The 19,097-nt window shown below is 49.5% G+C and overlaps 1 protein-coding gene across 1 annotated transcript; it reads right to left on the reverse strand.

Moving 5' to 3' along the window:
• Positions 1 to 1,672: 1,672 nt before the first annotated feature.
• SEC61A1 (SEC61 translocon subunit alpha 1) lies at positions 1,673 to 18,851 on the reverse strand. Its single transcript, XM_059161909.1, has 12 exons — positions 18,683 to 18,851; positions 18,345 to 18,412; positions 15,400 to 15,465; positions 15,232 to 15,310; positions 14,162 to 14,293; positions 12,180 to 12,289; positions 11,736 to 11,889; positions 7,945 to 8,105; positions 6,102 to 6,299; positions 5,641 to 5,832; positions 5,156 to 5,232; positions 1,673 to 3,723 (listed from the first exon to the last, which is right to left on the reverse strand). The coding sequence occupies exons 1-12, from the start codon at positions 18,687 to 18,689 to the stop codon at positions 3,537 to 3,539; spliced, it is 1,431 nt and encodes a 476-aa protein (XP_059017892.1). The 5' UTR covers positions 18,690 to 18,851; the 3' UTR covers positions 1,673 to 3,536.
• Positions 18,852 to 19,097: the final 246 nt, after the last annotated feature.

The following is a 19,097-nucleotide window of genomic DNA, read 5'->3' on the forward strand; positions in this document are numbered from 1 at the left end:
TGCGCCTGAGTTCTTGACTTCTCAGCCTGGCTGGGACTTGGGCCCAGGACAGGCTTTCAGCAGGAGCAGGATGGGGTGGGGCGTGGGGCAGGGGTGTCAACAGGTAGAGGACTGGAGCAGGGGCACCAGCTGGGATTGAGGACGCCCCAGACAAGGGCGGGTTCCCTCTGGGTTCCCAGCTGAGGTCAGCATGGGGAAGCTCCCGGGAATGCGGCAGGTTTCCGAAGCCCCTCATTCCTGGTTCCAACGATACCACTCACAGAGGTACCCACAGGCAGACCCAGAGCCTCACAGGAATATGGGGCAGGAACAGTGTCTTTGGACTTTGTGTCCCAACGCTGCGACTAAAGTGGTTGTGTGACAGCTGGTCACACTGCATCTCCGTTTCTGCACCAAATGGGGAAGAGCTGCTTCCCCAAAGGCCTCTGGCGGTTTGAAGGTGGGAGGCGGCCACGTGTAGGGGTGGCTACACAAAGGTCCCACCTGGCGGCGTGGTGAGCAGAGGCAGAGCCTGGTACCCGGAGCCACATTCCTGGCAGTGAGGAAGGGGGCGGTGCCTCCCTGGGGGTCAGAGCTTTGAGTTTCAAGTTTCGGGAGGTCAGAGCCCAGCCCCTGCCTGCCTCAGCATTCCATAGTGGCTGCTTGTCCGGCTCCGGACTCCGAGCTTGCTCCTGTGGCCAGGGGGCAGGAGGGAGCATGGGACAGAGGGCCACATACCCTGTCTGGGGGCAGCCTTGGCACAGCATCAACAGGTGGCTTCTGTAGGGCCAGGCTCCAACCCGTCCCTCTTGTGGTCTCATTGCCCTGGTCCAAGGCCATCTTGGAAATCTGAAGTTTTCTAAGACAAAGCCTAAGGCTATCCTTGGGATACCCAGCTGAGGAGGAAGGCCCTGCTCATCTGTCACTTGGGAGTCACTGAGGAAGCAGCAGCTAGTGGCAGTGGTGGAGGGTTTGGGGTGAGGCCTTGTCTGCGACAAGCATGTTGGCTTTCAAATCAGGTCTGGGTGAGTGGGAAGTGTTTTCCTCACGTCATCCTGGAAACACTGTCTGCTGTTCTCATTAGAATGGAAACCCTTGGGAGGACTCCTGCATGGCCGCTATGACCACCATCCACGCGATGCTAGGGTCCAGGGCAGGGTGGCAACCCTCCTGGCTTTGTGACGGGTCTGGCTGGCCAGGGACCAGATGTGCAGGCATGCCCACCACTGCAGCCGAGGGCCACGGTACCTACCCCTTGGCCTGGGCTGCAAGGCTGGGGTGGTGTGGGCCACAGGGACAGCGTGGTGGGCCATAGTCACAAGTGAGATGCCAGTCCCCTCCCGTGTTCCCGGGAGGGCCTCGGGGCTGCCCACATGCCAGCCCCGCAGCAGCCAGTCACCTGTGTCTCACTTCACCGGAAGCCAGGGAATGCAGCAGATGCCACCAGAAGGCAGTTTCCCAGGCAAAATGCCTTTCTAAGGAGGCACTTCCATCCCAGGGAGACCTAGGGTGCCCTGTGCCAAAGCAGGACTTGACCATGCCTCACACACCCCAGCTCTGCACCCACTGCCCTTCTTGGGCCCAGGACAGGCTTTCAGCAGGAGCAGGATGGGGTGGGGCGTGGGGCAGGGGTGTCAACAGGTAGAGGACTGGAGCAGGGGAGCTGTAAACCAAGAGAACGTGACCAAGTGGCTTGTAAAAATTGGCTTTATTTGTCACTTATTCACCTTAACTCATTTATGCCATTTTGGCATCCACAGTGACAGTCCCCTGGAAGCTGGGGTCAGCCCCCTACCCACTGTGATCACAGACCACAGAGCAAGAGCCATGCAGGGCTCCACCCATGAGGCTGGTGCCCACAGTGTAACCACGGGTGGGGCCGAGCAGATGGCGTGCCGCAGGGGGAGCATTGAGTCTCTGCTCAGGACTGGGTCTGACAAGGCCACGTGTGATATGGTGGGATGCCCTGGACTGAGAGGTCGACAGACCTGTCGGGCCCATCCTGCTTCTGCTGCTGACTTGCCAGGTGGATTCAGGCAAGTCGCTTCTTGTCCCTTGGTTGGTCTGTTCCTGGTTAGCGCTGTGAGTGAGGTGTCCTAGGAGCTCAGACTCAGCTCTACTGAGTCGTGACCATGGCTCTGCTTCGAAGGCCCCTGTGTGCCGGCTGCTGGTGGGGCATCTCTCTCCACAGGGCCCCGGGTGCTTCCTTAGAGCTGGGGCTTCCTCCAGGGAGAATTCCTCAGGCATGTGGCGCCCAACTCTGCTGTCCCTGCTGCCGAGCACCACCTGTCCCTAGAGGAGCCTCCCTGCCGGCCTCGGAAAAGGTCCCACTGCCTAAACCCTAGGTCCCCTGTTACCACAAACAGAACTCATTCTAGACATCACCATGAGTCTTTTCCAATCACAGGCTGGAGCAACTTACTAAAAAACAAAAACAAAAACCTAAGCTCTCTGACCCTGATTTTGCCACGGATGTGGGGCCTGCACCCTCCTCTCTGCGGGGTGGTGCTGACTGAAGCTAGAAGACAGGTGGCATCTGGTCATTTACTTAACATGCATTTGGTCCTAGGCACAGTGAAAAAAAGTGCTATAAACATGATGGGACGTTCTCAGCCTGGAAGGCACAATGGCCTGTAAAAGTGAAGCCACTGTCTTTCCCCTTGTGAGGGCTGCTGCAGGCGAGTGGCACGCCCGTCCAGCGACAACCGGAAGGATGGTACAGACATATGTCACTTCAAGGGTCATGCAGTGTCCACCCGGCTGGGCCAGGCGCCAACTCTGTAAGCCTGGAGAATCCTGGCCTCGCTCCTTCAGAGGACACAAACCGACGACAGCCAGCCAGACACGATGGAGCCAAGCTGACTCCGTGCTCTTCAGCCTCAAAGCCCAACCAGAACAGTCAACGAGAATAGCCAAGAGGCACATGCAGAAAAATTAACAGACGGCCCAAGAATGTCTTCTGGAAAACCCATCCCTTTCTTTCGAAGAGGCTTGTTCCTAAAAAACTACTTATAAAAGGGGAAAACAATGGTATCTTCCAGAGAAACAGTTTGAAGCCAGGTATTCTAACCCCTGATTGTGATAGGGACTCACCAGTGAGTCATGTCCACCAGAAAACATGATTTGCTCTCAGCCTCGTGCCCTATGGCAACGACGGAGACACAGCTATGAGGTTTGTGCTTCTAATCAAAAAGTTCCCGTGCTCGGGGAACAGCTCAGACCACTGCAGCTGCCTACGGCACTGAGTAGGTGCAAAGGTTAAAAAAAAAAGTTGTCTGGGGACAGTCCTTTGCCATCCCCACCTCTGGCAGTCAGCTCCATAAAACCTCCCTCCTACCGTTCTTTCTGCCAATGCCAGCATAAAAAGCAAAATTTCAAACTGGAAAAATTCTAGCACTTTACAAAGTGGAATGAAAGAGTATGAAATTCAAAAACATTATTAAACAAAAGTCCCGGTGCTGTAGCAGCACTCCTGCAATGAGCACCCCACGGGCCTCACTGTCCCCCTCCCTTGCAATTCCAGGCAGGGCCCCTCTCCTGGTCCAGGGAGACGTGGCTCAGAAGAGAAGGGCCCCCATGCTGCCGACCTCGCTCTGCTCCTTCACGAAGATTTCAAAGTATTGGTAGATGATCGTGACTGCGAGCAGGATCCCGGTTCCAGACCCGATGGCACCCAGGAAGTCGGCCAGGACGGAGAGGGCCCCGATGCACAGCCCACCAAAGGCCGCGGCAGTGGGAATGTACCTGAGGAACAGGGGACTGATGAGCCATGAGCCACCATGCAGACCCCCAGCCCCAGCCTGGCCTCGGGAAGGAACCAGAGCTTCGGACATGCCCACATCTGATTTAAGATCCTGACTCCGAGGTCACTCCACTACCTCCTTGAACCTTCACCACTCACACACCTTGATGGTCTGGACTAGGGCTGTGGTGTCCAGTAGGTGCCATATGAGCCACACAGCACTCATGAAATGGGACTAGTCCAAATCGAGATGCTGAAGACATCACATGAGGTTTTGAAGACAGGAATATAAAATAATTTACGATGCTTTTTCTTATGTTTATCTACAACTTGAAATTAAATTCTAGACATGGGAAGTTAAATAAAATAAATCATTAAATTTACTCAGATTCGTTTTACTTTCTTTTTAAGATATAGCCTACACACAAGGTTTTATGACTTTCATGTATATTTTTACCTTTTTAATGTGGCTAGTAGAAAATTTAAAATTTCCTAAGTGGCACGCAATCTGTTAGGACTGAACAGTGGGTGTAAATGGAGAGGCCGCAGAGGAATTAAACGAACGAAACTGCAAACCACCCCTGTGAGAGATCTGAAAACAACCTGAAACTTGAAACACTGGCTTTTCCCGTGGTTGCTTCCTTCAGGTGAGGCAAGCAAGCTATGGGCAGCGGGACAAGCCTGGCTGGCCCCCTGACCTAGGGAACAGTTTTGCGGGAACACAGCCCCTTCATCCGTGTAGGTACTGTCAGCGGCCGCTTCCCAGTGGCAGTGGAGGAAACGAGTAGTCACGACAGGCTTGAAAAGCCTGAGATACTTAATACTACCACCCCTGCTGCCTGAGGCAGCTCCACGGTAAGTGGAGAGGAGGTGCAGATGGCCAAGTCCCCCATGAGCACCCCAAGGGCCAGCCTACAGCTCTCTTCTGAGAGAGAGCTCAGAACACCCAGCTGGTCACTAAGTGCTGCGGCCGGCCTCTCCTCTGTGTCCCCAGGTTCCTGCAGCACTTGGAGCCCTTCTGCCCCCAGCCCACATTCCCACTGCGGCCTCTCAGCAGTCAGCTGGCCCTCCCTCTGGTGGCTCTGCCTCTAGCACTGGGTCTCCTAAAGAGACCCTGGACACTGCCCCTTCCCCCAGCAGCCAGCTGGCTGCCCATACCCTTACTACACCCTCTTGTACCCATAGAGCCACATGCCTCTGTCTCACTCCCTGGCGGCTCTCTCTTTGAGGAGAGGGCGGCATGCTTTTATTACCCTATCCCCAGTCTCCAGCATCAAGCAAGAGTGTAGAGGAATTACAGACACAGGGGCCTTTTCTATCTCGTTACCCAAGGGTAGGAGTTTAATGGATCGGAAACCCCTAAGCCAGATCAGGATACCTGGTATGGAAGGAAACCACAAATTCAGAGTCTGAGGGCCAGGGATCAGCACTCACCGATTGAGCTCATGGACCATGGAAGTCTCTCGATGGCCCCGCATCACCATCTGCTGCTCCTTTAGCTGCTTTGCAACCTGCATGACACCCACCAAGGAGACACCGTTAAATTGGGAGACCTGAACTTGAAGGAAGGTGGATGCCTCCTGGTGGGGCTCAACACTCGCAGCTTTTCCTCTTCTGCGCCCTAAGCCCTCACACAGGTAACTCTGACTTCACCGCAGAGAAGTCATGGGGCGAAATGTGACCGTACACTGGCTCTAGCTTCCCCAACACAGCACTGGCTTCCTGCTGGCATTCATTGTTGGCTACTGAGGGTTCACAACTGCCCCGCCATGAGCATGAAGCATCTGTGGGTGTCCACAGACCACTTTCTTAGCAAGAGGAGACAGGCAGAGACCCCTCAGACCCCAAATGGGTGAGGACTACTGTTTCCTGGGTTAACCTCCTCTCAAGAAATTCGCTGTTAACTTCTATATACTCACATCTTTGGCAGAGGAGCCCGAGACCTCAATCCAGGTTTTGGAGAAGAACGCACACGAGCCAAGCATGAACACTATGTACACCACGGCATGGACGGGATCTTCTAACACAGAGCCGAAGGATTCTGGCGGGGACAGGTAGTAGCACAGGCCGCCAACAGGATACGCACGTGCTGGGCCCCCGGAGGAAGTATCCTGGAAAGGTTACGCACAAAGCCTGTGAAGGCCGCTTCGTCGTACCTCCGCATCAGGACAGAAATGGTTTTGAGCAGTTGACACAGATGACGATTTTGCTCAAGGGCCTATAGTACAGTTCCCTCAACAAAAAGGGAACTGAACATGCTGAATGTGTAAAAGGCATCATCAGCAAATACCTATGGGTGAAATACGTGCTCATAGTGAGACGCACAGGTGCACAACCTGCGCTCAAACTGATGGTTTTAGCCCCGAGCAGCTGTACTTACAGACCAGGTGCCCAGCAGGCTGACCAGCAGGTTGCCACTGAAGCGGGCAGACAGCATCTGGGAGATGACATACAGGTTGGACACCAGGGCAGACTGCAGGATGATGGGGATGTTGGAGGTGTAGAAGAGCTTGATCGGGTAGGTGTTGTACTGGCCTCGGTAACGGGCTGACTTGATGGGTAGGTCCACGCGGAAGCCCTGAGACGCCAAACAGAGTGGAATGCCCTTCGCTGCCTCATCCGGCCTGCTGCCCAGAAGCCCAGCCCAGCCGGGGACAGCTGCCAGGGAGCCGGCTGCAAGCATAGCTTCCAGGGCTGTGGTTCCCCTGCCTTACCCACCTCTGCACCTGGGGGAATCAGAACAAAAGGTTCCCAGAAGGGGTGCCTGAAAGGCTCAGTCGGTTAAGTGTCTGCCTTCAGCTCAGGTCATGATCCCAGGGTTCTGGGATCAAGCCCCATGGTGGGCTCCTTGTTCAGCAGAGAGCCTGCTTCTCCTTCTGCTCCTCCCCACTACTTGTGTGCTCTCACACTCTCTCTTGTTCTTTCCTCTCAAATAAATAAAAATCTTAAAAAAAAAAAAAAAAAAAAAGGTCTCCCAGAAATACTGGCTCAAAACTGCACCAAAGCCCAGCAGAGATAATCCTATAATCCTACTTGTCAGAAACCAAAATCCAGCACATTATATCCAGCTCTATGTAGAATATACTAGAAAAGTCTGAAGAACACATGCTCAAGTTCTAGCAGTGCTTCTCTTGCCTATACTTTCAGTGGCCCCAAGACCCATGCCACCACAGCATCTGCCTTGCACCCCAGAACAGCTGTTTAAGAGGTTTCTGATAATACGCAGAAAAGCCAAGCTTTTCTTTTTCTTTTCTAAGATCTTATTTATTGGATAGACAGAGAGTGAGCACAAGCAGGGGGAGTGGCAGGCAGAGAGAGAGGGAGAAGCAGGCTCATCGAAGAGCGAGGAGTCTGCTGTGAGCCTTGAAGCTGAGCTAAAGGCAGACGCTTAACCGACTGAGCCACCTAGGTGCCCCAAAGCCAAGATTTTCTATGAATGTGACCTCTCCCTCGGAAAGACTTGGAGGAAGGGTTTCTTTTATATCATTTTCACAAACTCTCAATGCCTAGGACTCAGAATATGTAAGATTTAAAATAAAATCTTCATGCTCCAAACACATACTTGCCAAGCCCCTAAAGAGTCCACTTATTGGTAATGAGGCATCTGAGTCTCAGCCAAAGGAACAGTCATTTGCTCCTCGGAAAAAGCACTTGCCTGGTTTAAATACCTTTCCAACAAGCATTCAATTACTCTCTCAACTGCTGTCTCTTCTTGTCAATAAATATTAGAAGAGCTACAAAGTGGCTGATCAAAAAAATACAAAGATTAGCCCGACTACAGAAAAGTGACCAGCAGTGCCACTCTCCTGTTCAGAAGCAAGTGACACAGACGAATCATCTGAAAGATAAGAGGAAAGCCTTTTCTAAGATGAAGCTCCTACCTGCAATTATGGTACAAACTGGTTAAGACAGAGAGAAGGTGTTAGTTTGCTTGCTTTTCATTTCTCTTAAACCAAGAACTTAATATCTTCTCTATCTGCCGACAGCCCCAACCCAAAGTAACATGATTCCAGAAATACTAGCTCTGCCTCATGTGTGCCTGACTCAGTGGGAGGTACCTATCCTGCTCGCCTTGGGCTTTGCGTCCTTTAAATGCCATCTCATTTCAATACAATGGGACAGGACAGGCCCCGCCAGGGTGTGGGTGAGGGATGCCTACGCCAAGGTATGCTGACACACAAAGGCAGACCATTAAAACTTGGTGCACTAGGATCTGGACGCACCTGGAAATAGATCACCACTGCGAAGACAAAGATGGTGGCAATCAGATTCATGAGGTTGGGAAGATTCTGGCGGTAGAAGGCCTCTCGAAGGGCTCGGACCTTGTCAGTGCGTGTGGCCAGTAGATGGAACAGTGCGATGATGGCACCTTCAAATTCCATTCCTGTTGGTGAAGGAGAGGATGTGTGTGGTAAACAAACCACCAACTAAATTTGGCTCTACTGATTTTCTCAGTGGCTAAAAAGACGAAGTCCTACCCTTCACAGTGCTCACTCCCATAATCCCAGGGAGAGAGTCCTCTCATCTACTGCTTCTGTAGATAATGCAAACCTGCAGAAAGGGCTATTCTACCTTTTGATTTAACTCATCTCAGTTCTCCAGCATGAGTCATCAGCGGCTACTGGACATGTGGCATGACGATCAGTTACAAAACCATAAAGGCAGGGTCTGCTAAACTCTGGCTGAAGGGGCCCTACACTGAAGGGGGGCCTCCAAGCTGCCAGATTCTCTTCCCGGAAATGCCCGGGCAGTCCAAGCATCTGCGGCTCTGAGGGGCAGGTGGGGCTCGGGCTCCGCTCCTGACACTGTTGGTCAAGTGGAAAGGACCACATGTGTGCCCCCGCATGGCTGATCCAAATCTAAGTTCATACCCTACCCCGAGAGGATGTGGAAGGAAGCAGCCGGTATGAGCTGGGAAACCACAGCCATGACGCAGACTGAGCTTCCCAAAGAATGAAGGGAAAGAACAAGACTGGGTACTTGACCTGAGGAGCAGGCAGCAGAGGGACACGTTAGAGGAACTTGGGGCACACAGGGCATTAGAAAGGCCTAGAGGTGTCTTAATTTTCAGGAAGTTTATAGAGTTAAACAAACCAAAGCTAAAGCAGGTAACAAGAGTGCTGCGTTACTGTGTAATCTCTGCTAACCCACGACAGTCTATGCCATGACATACTCAGGCAGCGCGCATGCCTGAGCTAGTGTCTAGAGCCATGGTCTCTGAGGGTGGCTGGAGGTACCGGTAACAGTGGCATGAGGTGTGCTTTGGCACACCTGCTACAGCATGTGCTCAAGTGTTGAACACATGGTGGCTGGCACCACCTGCTCTGTTCCCACACCATTTTAGGAGGATGCTTCAGGCCAACCTTCCAATGGGGATCACCACTGACCTCTTCTGGAATGCAGCTTCTGTGAAAGAAACACTGTTCTAACGATCTGTAATTCCTCACCTCACCCTGTGATGCTGTGCTCAGTCCCCACGCACCCCTGCTCCCAGGCTTGTGACAATGCTGCCTTCCCAGGGCACAGAGTTCAGGGATCTCAGAGCAGGAGCTGGGACAGGCCTTCAGAGGCCGCCGCCCCATCTGCTGGGGAGGAAGGACTTATTCCCTTCTGCCGTCCACACTGACTCCCACTCCCGTACCTCTGACCACAGCTCTGACTCCTCTCCACCTTGTTCAATCTGCACCAGCCACACATGCTGACCCTGAACACTACACTCCCACCTCAGGGCCTTTGCAGCTGCTTGTTCCCTCTAAATGGGACATTCTTCTCCCACAGAGCTGCAAGACTCCCTACCTTCTACAGAACTTTGTTCCAAGGTAGGGGGATGCTGGGAGGGGGTCCTCCTGATCACCCAGACTAACCCTGTGACAACCCTCCCAGCATCTCCATCTTCTTTCTCTGCCTCGTTGTTTCCCGAGGTACCTGTTCCAACACCTGCCATGTGGAACACTCAGCTCACTCCGTATTCCTAGTGTCTGACACTTCACAGATGTCAGGTAAAGTATTTGTTGAGTGAAGGGCAATGCCAAGAGTAAGCTCTAGTTCTCCTACTTTTTAACATAATTTCTTAAAATTCGCCACCTGCTGCATCTCTGGGAACAAGAGAGAACTTCCAAGTGCGAAGAGTTACTTCACGCGCAGAGGCAGCTTTGTACCTGCACGGTCCCACTAATTCCATTTGAGCTGTTCCCACTTGCCCTTCACAGGTCTGTGACGTCTGTGACCTGTGCCTTCCTCCAGGGTCCAGTCCTCGGGACCCCAATCTTCCCTCTCCCCTGAACCCACAGCTCTCATGGCAACACTCACTGCCCACTTGAGCGGCTTGGAGTGACCCCTCCCAGCTGCGCTTCTCTCCGGCTCAGTCTTAAACACAACCAGCTGAAAGCCCAACACTTTTAAAGCCAGAAACAAACCCAACTCTGCTCTGCGATTTTCTATCACCCTTCAAAGAACCTCCTCTGTCCCGTCTATTATGCTCTTAGCACCTTGTGCCTTGGTCTGTGCTTTCCACGATGGGCTGGCTGGTCAAAGCTGGACAACGGGACAGCCGCCGGGCTGTGTTCTCTGCCTGTCTTCCCCTCTAGTCCAGGCTGAATCACCCCTCCCATGCTCCAACTCCCACTGCCTCACTGGCCTGCTCCTCAGTGGAAGGTGGCTCCTCTGCTGGGGCTTCTGAACCTTTACTGACTCCTCCCCTCCCGGCCCCAACTCTGGTGCCGCATCTTTAGACTTCAGGATGCCCCCAGGCCAGTTACAGTGACAGTCTTCATACCCTTGAACCCCTATGATCCTTTCTCCCGCCTGCCTTTTCACACCCATCCCTGAAAAATATTACCCTCCACCCTCTCCTTTCTCCCAATTTGTCCTGAATTTCCTACAATTCCAGAAGTGCCCAGGGAGGAACCAAATCCCTCTTCTCTGAGGCTCTTCTGACAGTTCCTACGTCAAACTATGCTCTTTCCCTTGTAATCTACTGGGTGCATGTGGCCTTCATTTGTCCAGGGACCTACTTTGAGTATCACTAATGAGATCATGTGGTCTCTGGACGCCAGGGACTGTTTCCAGCATTCATCTCAAAGAAAAATACTCAAAAACAAAACAAAACAAAACAAACCCCAAAACAAACAAAAAAACCCAAAAATAAAATTAAAAAAAAAATTACTCAAACACGCATGAATATTTATTTCTCGCGAGTCTCCTCAGAGTGTGTAACATATTTAGTGATGATAAAACCTGATTTTCCTTTCCTAGTAAGTGACATTTCCCTAAATATTTAGGAAGTTTTATTAAAGACACTGCCTGTAACAAGAGTCTCTTCTTTGTAGGCATAACATGCAACACTTACATGTAACATGCATCTACTCTGAGCCAGGACTCAGGGAATTTCATATTATTTCTCATTAATCCTGGCACCTACAGCTGATATGCAGAGGAATGTGCCCAAGGCCATTTAACCACTACCAGCAACAGCCAGGACTTAAACCAAGGGTTCAGGCCTCTCTCCCAAAACTGCTCCAGATCTGAGCAAGTGTGTTGGTTCCATAATCTCTGCTTAATCACTGCGAGTGACTGCCAAGATATGTAAAGATGAACCTGTGAGGATGTGCACTATTTCACTGTTGCAACAACAGCGACACTGGAAACAACCTCAATGTCCGTCACAAGACTATAATAAATGCTGCCTCATCCTTGCAATGGAAGTCCACACTGCACTGAGGAAAACGAGGCAAAATTATGTATTCCGAGATGGCAAATATCCATGAAATACACAAAAAATGCAAGCTAGACATCTTTAGGAGCACAGACCTATCTGTGTTTTAAAAATTCTATAGATAGAGATTACTTTAAAAAACAAAAACAGAATCTCTGCAGATACACACAGGAAAATCAGAAGAGATGTACCTAAAACTAACCTGATTCTTCCTGGGAATAGGGAAACTTCTGTTTCTTGTCTTGCACACGCTGATACTTTCTACTAAACCCTGTCCCCAGGGAAGGCCAGGGCCCTTACCTCGGCCAGTGTTGACAGTGGTGGGGCTGAACGCCTTCCACACGATGGTCTCGCAGATGTTAGTGGCAATGAAGAGGGAGATCCCAGAGCCGAGGCCGTATCCTTTTTGCAGAAGTTCATCCAAAAGTAAGACAATTAAGCCAGCAACAAAGAGCTGTGAAAATTTAAAAAGAAAAGAAAAAAATAAAATAAAGCAACCCACACAGACTGCTGTTCATAGGCCTGTTCCTTTCCTTCTGCAGTACCAAGCTTTTCTGCTTCTCAACACTAAAGGCAGGGTAGACCTTGGACAGTAGAGCCTTTCTCTGGTGAACTTGGAAAGGCCACCACATGGGCCCTGGCTTCTTCTCATGCTTCTGTTATGCCCACCTCAGATCTGTCATTCGGGAAGTCTTAAGTGTGAGGAGCTACGCAGAAGGGGGGACACGTTAGAGCCGAACTGACCTGTATGGTGATTAACAGGCAGATTCCAGCGCCCATTTCAGAAGGATCTCCGTACATTCCTGTCATCACGTACACGATGGACTGGCCGATGGTAATGATCATGCCAAATACTGGAATCACAAGAAACGGTCTTCTCAAAGTGGGACACTACACGGTCTGGAGAAAACAGTTCTGGAACACCTATTGTGTGCCAGGCACTGGGGAGGACGACGATGGGAGATGTAGAATGCAGGCATGACCTGCAAGGAGCTCAATCCAGGAACGCTCAGCAGCTCCATGGCCAAACTACAAGAGTACTGAGTACAAGTACTCAAATGCCTTCTAACAAAAGTCTGCAACCTCTTCAATTCCAGCTTCTCCAAAATCACTTTCCTTTCAGTGATGGCAGAGTTGAAATGTACTAATACAGTTCTTTTCTTTTTTCCCCTTAAGATTTCATTCATTTATCTGACAGAGAGAAAGCGAGAGAGCACAAGCAGGGGAGAGGGAGAAACAGAGTCCCCACTGAGCAGAGGGCCCAATGCGGGGCTGAATTCCAGGACCCTGGGATTATGACCTGAGCTCAAAGCAGACGCTTCACCAACTGAGCCACCCAGGCATCCCACTAATCCAGTTCTTATGAAAGGAGAGTCAGGGAGCAAGGGAAGATGACATCCAGAGGCATGTGATTTGGTGATGGTGTCAACCTGCAGCACCCAAACTCAAGTCAGGTCGCTTAGGCTTTGGAGAGCTCCCTAACTTGAATACATGTCCGGGCCCTCTACAGGCCTATCATTTGGGTCTGAGTTCAGCACACTGAAAATTATCTCTGGGATAAAATGATCCATCCCTTCTCAGCTTGTAGTTAATACAGTTTTAAAGGAAAAACTCACAAAGCAGTCAATTTAGTTCCTAGTTTCATTTCCTCAGCCACAAAGCTCTTCTGGCCAACGAGGTACATTCCTTTTTGTATGCACATGTCTTTGTTTCTTGTAGCTCATTAATCTCTGTTGTTAGGCACAGTGGAATCCACATGTTTTTATTGGTTTCACAATACTAGATGGGTTTGGGATTCAATTTCAGCTTTTCTGCTTAGTTTGTGCATGAAATACAATTTTATTCCAAAATGCCCATCAAATAATTTCTATTTAACTTTTTAAAAAAGTGTCTAATAAAACAGTTATCTTGAGACAGAAAAATTTCAAAAAACTGTTCAAGAATAAAGAGAAAAGAGCTAATTTGTGCTTTTGAAAAATAATACATCCTGATTTGTACCTGAAACTGACAAGTCTGAACTGGATTAGTCTTTCTTGCTCACTTATTTCACCTACTAACTCCAGAAGATCTCTAAAACATGCTGATGTGGAATAGAACAAGGCTGTGCAGGCAACTGTAAATGTGATTTCCTAATTAATGCATTTCGCTTCACAACCAGAGGCTGTACGTGGTTCATTCTGAGAACTGGTTACTATTACTAGTAACACATTACTTGATATAAAACAATACATTATCTTCACTGTTACAGATGAAAAGACTGAGACTTCAGAGACGTCATCTAACTTCATCCCAGGTGACAGAGCTGGACAGAAAGGATCCCTATCCCCTAAGCGGAATCCTTTCAAACTCTGAGCAGAGAGAAAATACCACGTGTTGGGTAGCTACTGCGCACCAGGCGCTGAAAGAGGTTTTATACATGCTATTCAAATGAAGTCTTAAAATAGCTCTGAAGTTTTCCTTCTAAGTGGTAAGAAACTTGTGGCTGGTGGAGGGCGAGACCTCCAAGCACTGCTCCTTCCCCTTGATGACACCCTGTGACACCCACCCCCTGCCTCATCGACTCTATCCAAGTACTCTCTCGTTAACATAGCCCACAGTACACCTACAGGGTTGGTGGGCCAAGGAGGTTACATCGTACAAAAAAACCTATTTTGATGCCCTAAACTTCAGAGCAAATTTGAATTCTCACCTGCAGACATGTGAACATTATTCAAAATCTCACTTACACTTTTGGGCTCCATTGAAGAGGGCTCGGTCTTTTGGGGTGTCACCAACTTCAATTATTTTGGCGCCAGCCAAGAGCTGCATGATGAGGCCGGAGGTGACAATGGGAGAGATACCCAGCTCCATCAATGTGCCTTGAAGAAAGAGCAAGGTAAAACAGCCAGTATGAGCTTGGAAAAGCAACACATAATATTAAGAAAATGAATGAGCAAAATTCAACAGTGTGCCCTGTATACAAATCTGATGTGTTTCAGTTTGCTAGCAGCATTTAATTTCAAAATTAATCCCCAAATAGCAATGATTAGCGTATAATTCAATTCATTCTATTCAGTCTGCCAGGCAACATCTTATTCTATTTAGGAAGTCACGTGGCATTTAAATAGACGACAGCCTTTACATTCACCCCAAACAGATTCATTCTGGTTTTACAGAGATAAGGTTTGTCTCTTCATCAGTTAATAAAAAAAGGATAACATTCAAATAAATTCCGGAGTTTGGAAAGAAGGTCTGCACCGTTGTATCTAGTTGTGAATAAATTTCTATTTCCATTATGCTAAAATGAGCTATACTTCCAACTGATTTAGAACTTAATTTGAAATGTTCAGAAAGTGAGTTAATCAAAAGCAATATCAACATAAATGTTCAAATTCTCCCCACCCATAGGTAAATGGGTTAGAGTATACAAAACACTGTTACATATTTTTTTGGACACGTATATACAACCCATAGATATGAAGATGTAGCTCAGAAATAAGTTACATATTCTAAAGAATGTTATCAAAACAGAAGAAAGACCGGTACAAATGTCATCATTTCAGCTGTTTAAAAGCATTCTAGTTTTTCCATGTTTTTTTTAATCCTCCACGACCTAGACTTATCTTGTTATTACAGGTTTTGTGTTGCATTCAAATGCCGCAGCACTGAATTGGCCATCTGCTCAGGCTATTCAGCACAGCGCGCCAACATTCCTCCCTAACACTCTGAATTCCACATAAAGCTGAAGCCTGTGATTTAACCAAAGGAGGCCAGTCAAATCCACACCGGAGGGAGGTACAGAAGGCCAGAGTCCTACCTCTGTTCGAGGCAAGAATCACTCTCATCCAATAGAAAGGGTCAGCTGAATCTGAAGACATGATACCAAATAGCGGGATCTGGAAACAAGCAGAGAAAAGGAGTCAGCACGCTGACCCCCAGCCTGCTCTTCGCCCCACCCCAATTCTGGAACAGGAACTGCACTTACCTGGCAGCATACTAAGAAGATAAAGAGGGTAATTGCGGTCCACAGCACTTTCTCCTTAAACTGAATCTATAGTGGAAGAGAACGCATTAAGGCAGTATTTACAAAGACAAGTTCATAGACATGAACTTGAATTGGATCCCTTTCTCTGGCTCACCAGAGAAGTGAGCCTTGAACACTCCAAGCCGAGTGCCAAACATAAGCCCTGAAACGTAAGGATGTGTGTTGCAGGCTTTCTATGTACAAGGCAGGCATACAGAGACCTTTCACATATGATTTCACTGGAGCCTCATGTCACTTAATGTTATCTTTACAATGAGAGAATGGTCTTAGGAAAGTTAACTTGTCCCATATCTCACAGCTGAAGTGAGTTTTGAGTGCAAAACCTGTGCTCTTAGTCACCAGAATTAACAGTTTAGGATCAGACCCCAGATGGAACAATGTTGCAACAGCAAGGGATTCCTAAAACAGACCAGACCTTACAAGGAGCCAAAGATAGTGATCATTCAAAAAGGTTCTGTAGCTGATAAAATCTTGCAATTCTGTAGCTAACTAATTTGTAATGTGTGACAGTTTGATAGTGTATTTGCTATGAATTAAGGATAAAACAATGTAATAAAAAATACTGGGAGGGGGGAGGCAGGGAGAGTTACACCTTTAACCTACTCAGTGCCTACCAACAGCACCTACTTAAGACTTTTCACATCTCCATGGGTACACATGTAGGCCAAGTGACTACTGGGAATTATTTTATAGATGATGAGTGAGTACCATCAGGAAAATTTAGAATCCCTGCCCAAGGTCCCCCTGGTACCAAGTAGAACTGGCAGCTTTTCCAGGTGTTCTGCCTCAACTGACTGCCTTCCCTAGTACTTGCTGCCTATCCTGCAAGAAAGGGTTTAAAGGGCTTAAAAAGCACTATTGTGTGGACTGAGGATTTTGATATGGAAAAATATCTTGTGAGTGACAGCATGAAGTGAATAGAACTGTGCTCTGAAAAAGTACTTTTTAACTGGACGGGAGGAGGAGTCCCAAGTCTACATGAGCTCCAAGACAGAGTCTGGCTCTCTGGTTAGAACAGAAGTTGAGTTCTTCCATGACTGCCACTTTAGGCAGGCCCCAAGGAGACCACCACACAAAGGCGGCGGTTACTTAGGGTCTGACACCCCACATGAAGCTGGGGTGAAGTCACAGAACACTCCTTCCTCTTGAGAATGCTCCCCCTTCCCATCTGTCACCTCACCAAACCAAGAAATTAGGAGGCCAAGGGAAGGCAACACCACTTCCAGCTAACCAGGAACACAACAGGCCTGTGTTGAAAGGATTCTTCATGGGAAAAAAGAGTAGATGATTTTTATAAGACTCCTCATTTCTTAATAACCAAGTCTCCTTTCCTGGATGCAGCCAAATTCAACAGCAAAACTTCAAAAGCTCTTTATCCCAGTCCTGTCTACTTTACCTTTGAAATAGCTGCTGAATCAGCCAACAATCACTTCTCATCAAAAAGCTTTTGATATTGATAAAATCTTGTAATGCTGTAGGTTAACTAATTTGCAATAGGTGATAGTTCGACAGTGTATTTCCTATGAATTAAGGGTAAAACAATGTAATAAAAAGTACTCGGAGCGGGGAGACAGGGAGCCCACCCCATATACCCTGTGTTATAAAAGCTTTGAAACCACTCTCATCTTCCACCGACTTCTAGAACATTTTCTCATCACCTGGCCCTTCCATTGCTCCCCATCACCCTTTATGTTCTAGAAATATGGAACTACAGCTAACACCCTCCCACCTGCTTGTCTGCTTTGCACACATATATTCTTTATACCTGGAATTCCTTTCCCTCCCTCAAAACAAAACAAAACAAAACAAAACAAAAAAACCCCTTCTATTCTTCCATTAAAACCACCAGAAACCACATCTTCCAGAATTAATCCCTTCCTGAGCCACTGCTCCATCTACCACACTTAGTTACAAGGCCAAGGTCAGACAGCTATTAAAAGGTTTGTGAAGGGTGGGTCCCAGGCTTGTCTACCTCCAGAGCCATGCCCTTTCTACTATGCTAGGGAGTTGGGGTAGAAGGGACAACTTTGTATTCTGCCCATTGAAAAGGGCACATAAGTGGAACACTTACACAAAATGATTTCAAGTTAAAAAAAAAAAGGGGGAGACTTCAAGACGAAAGTGTCCATATTGACCTTAAATACACAGATGTGTATGTGAATGCATGAACAACAGTCTTAAAAGAATCTAAAGGCAAAAATCTTTCACTATTCATTCTCTTGAATGCAAGAATCTAAATAAAACTTCCCCACTGTTTAACTGCTACACCAGCATTGGCAAAACTTGCTATCCTGGGCTGTAGCTGGGTAGGAGCGGGAATTCTGATAAAGGTTCTACATTTTTATCTTCTCATGTTTTAATGCGTCTGCTGTAAAAAGCAGGGTTCACAAAAACGCCCCTTTTCTCTGTACCTTTTATGGAGACTGTCAGAGTCCTAACTCATTTGCACAGGATAAAGGGACTGCTCTTACCTCCTTTTAACACATGCATACCAAAACCTCCTGAGGGGGGGAAAACCCAGCCACGAAGCGCTCGTGCTGGAGGTGAAGAAGGAAAGGAAACTCAATCCGAGTATCCTGAGGCTTCTGGGGCCTTACTCATTCATCTCCGAGTTCCACTTTTGGGACCGAGCAAACCGGAGGCTTTGTTTGCTGGAGTAATATCCTCAAAAGCTCCAAATATAGCACCATGATTTCGGAGAAAATTCCCACACAACCAGGTCACCTTCCGACAAGGCTCAGGAGTACACACCGCTACACGCCAGGAGGAAGGGGTGCGAAACCGAGTTCCCAGCTGGCGTGCTGAAGCCATTTTAATTGTACTGTAAACTTCGGGCGCCCAGACAGTTCATGAAACCTCGGTGGACGGCGATTTCGGGAACTTACCTTCCTCTCCGGTTTTTGAATTTCCGGCAGGATGACACAGAAGGGCTTGATGACTTCCAGAAATTTGACTTTGATGGGAGAGACAAAAGCAGAGTTAGGGCACGTAAAAAACCTTCCCCGCTCCCTTGGGGAAGCCCTCCGCCCACCGTGAGCAGGAGCAGGGACTAGAGGAGCAGACCGCGCACGGGGGCTCGCGGGCACCCCAGGAAGGGCCGGGGCGCCGGCCACGGTCTAGGGGAGCCGGGCGGGCCTGGGGGGAGGCCGCTCGTCTGGACCGGTGAGGGGAAGGGGCATTTTGATCCTTCCCGGCCTTGCCGGGGCTGCCCTGAGGGACTCACTCGCCATGGCGACGGCTGCTCGGGCTCCGGGTCCCCCTTCGGCTCCGCTCCACTCCGAGTGAAGTGAGGCTGTCCGCAGCCCAGCCCGCTCCCGAGCGCTGCACCTCCGCCGAGAGACACGTCAGTGCTAGCACCGCGGCAGCGGCGCGGCGCGGCGCGGCGCGGGGCGGAGCTGGGGGCGGGCCGCAGGCTGCTTCCGCTTCCTGCCACGCGCTGTGGCCCAGCCGCGGACCCTCACCGTCGCCGCCGAGACCACAACTCCCGGCATGCAGCGGGGCTCCTGGGCCTCCCGGGAAGAGCGTGCGAGACTCCGGGGCGGGGCGGGGCGCGGGGCACGCCGGGATTGGGAGTGTGCGGCTGCGCAGTCCTGGTCAAGCGGGAACGCGTGGGTGGAGGGTGTGTCGTGGCTCCGGAG

The sequence above is a fragment of the Mustela lutreola genome, chromosome 2 (assembly GCF_030435805.1).
Source record: "Mustela lutreola isolate mMusLut2 chromosome 2, mMusLut2.pri, whole genome shotgun sequence".
In the NCBI taxonomy this organism is placed as follows: Eukaryota; Metazoa; Chordata; class Mammalia; order Carnivora; family Mustelidae; genus Mustela; species Mustela lutreola.

Coding starts and splice junctions, on each gene's coding strand:
- SEC61A1 (XM_059161909.1), bottom strand. Junction 15,466..18,344: donor TTCAAAAACCGGAGAGGAAG/GTAAGTTCCCGA, acceptor CTTCCACTATAG/ATTCAGTTTAAGGAGAAAGT. Junction 5,833..6,101: donor GCCTGCTGGGCACCTGGTCT/GTAAGTACAGCT, acceptor TAACCTTTCCAG/GATACTTCCTCCGGGGGCCC.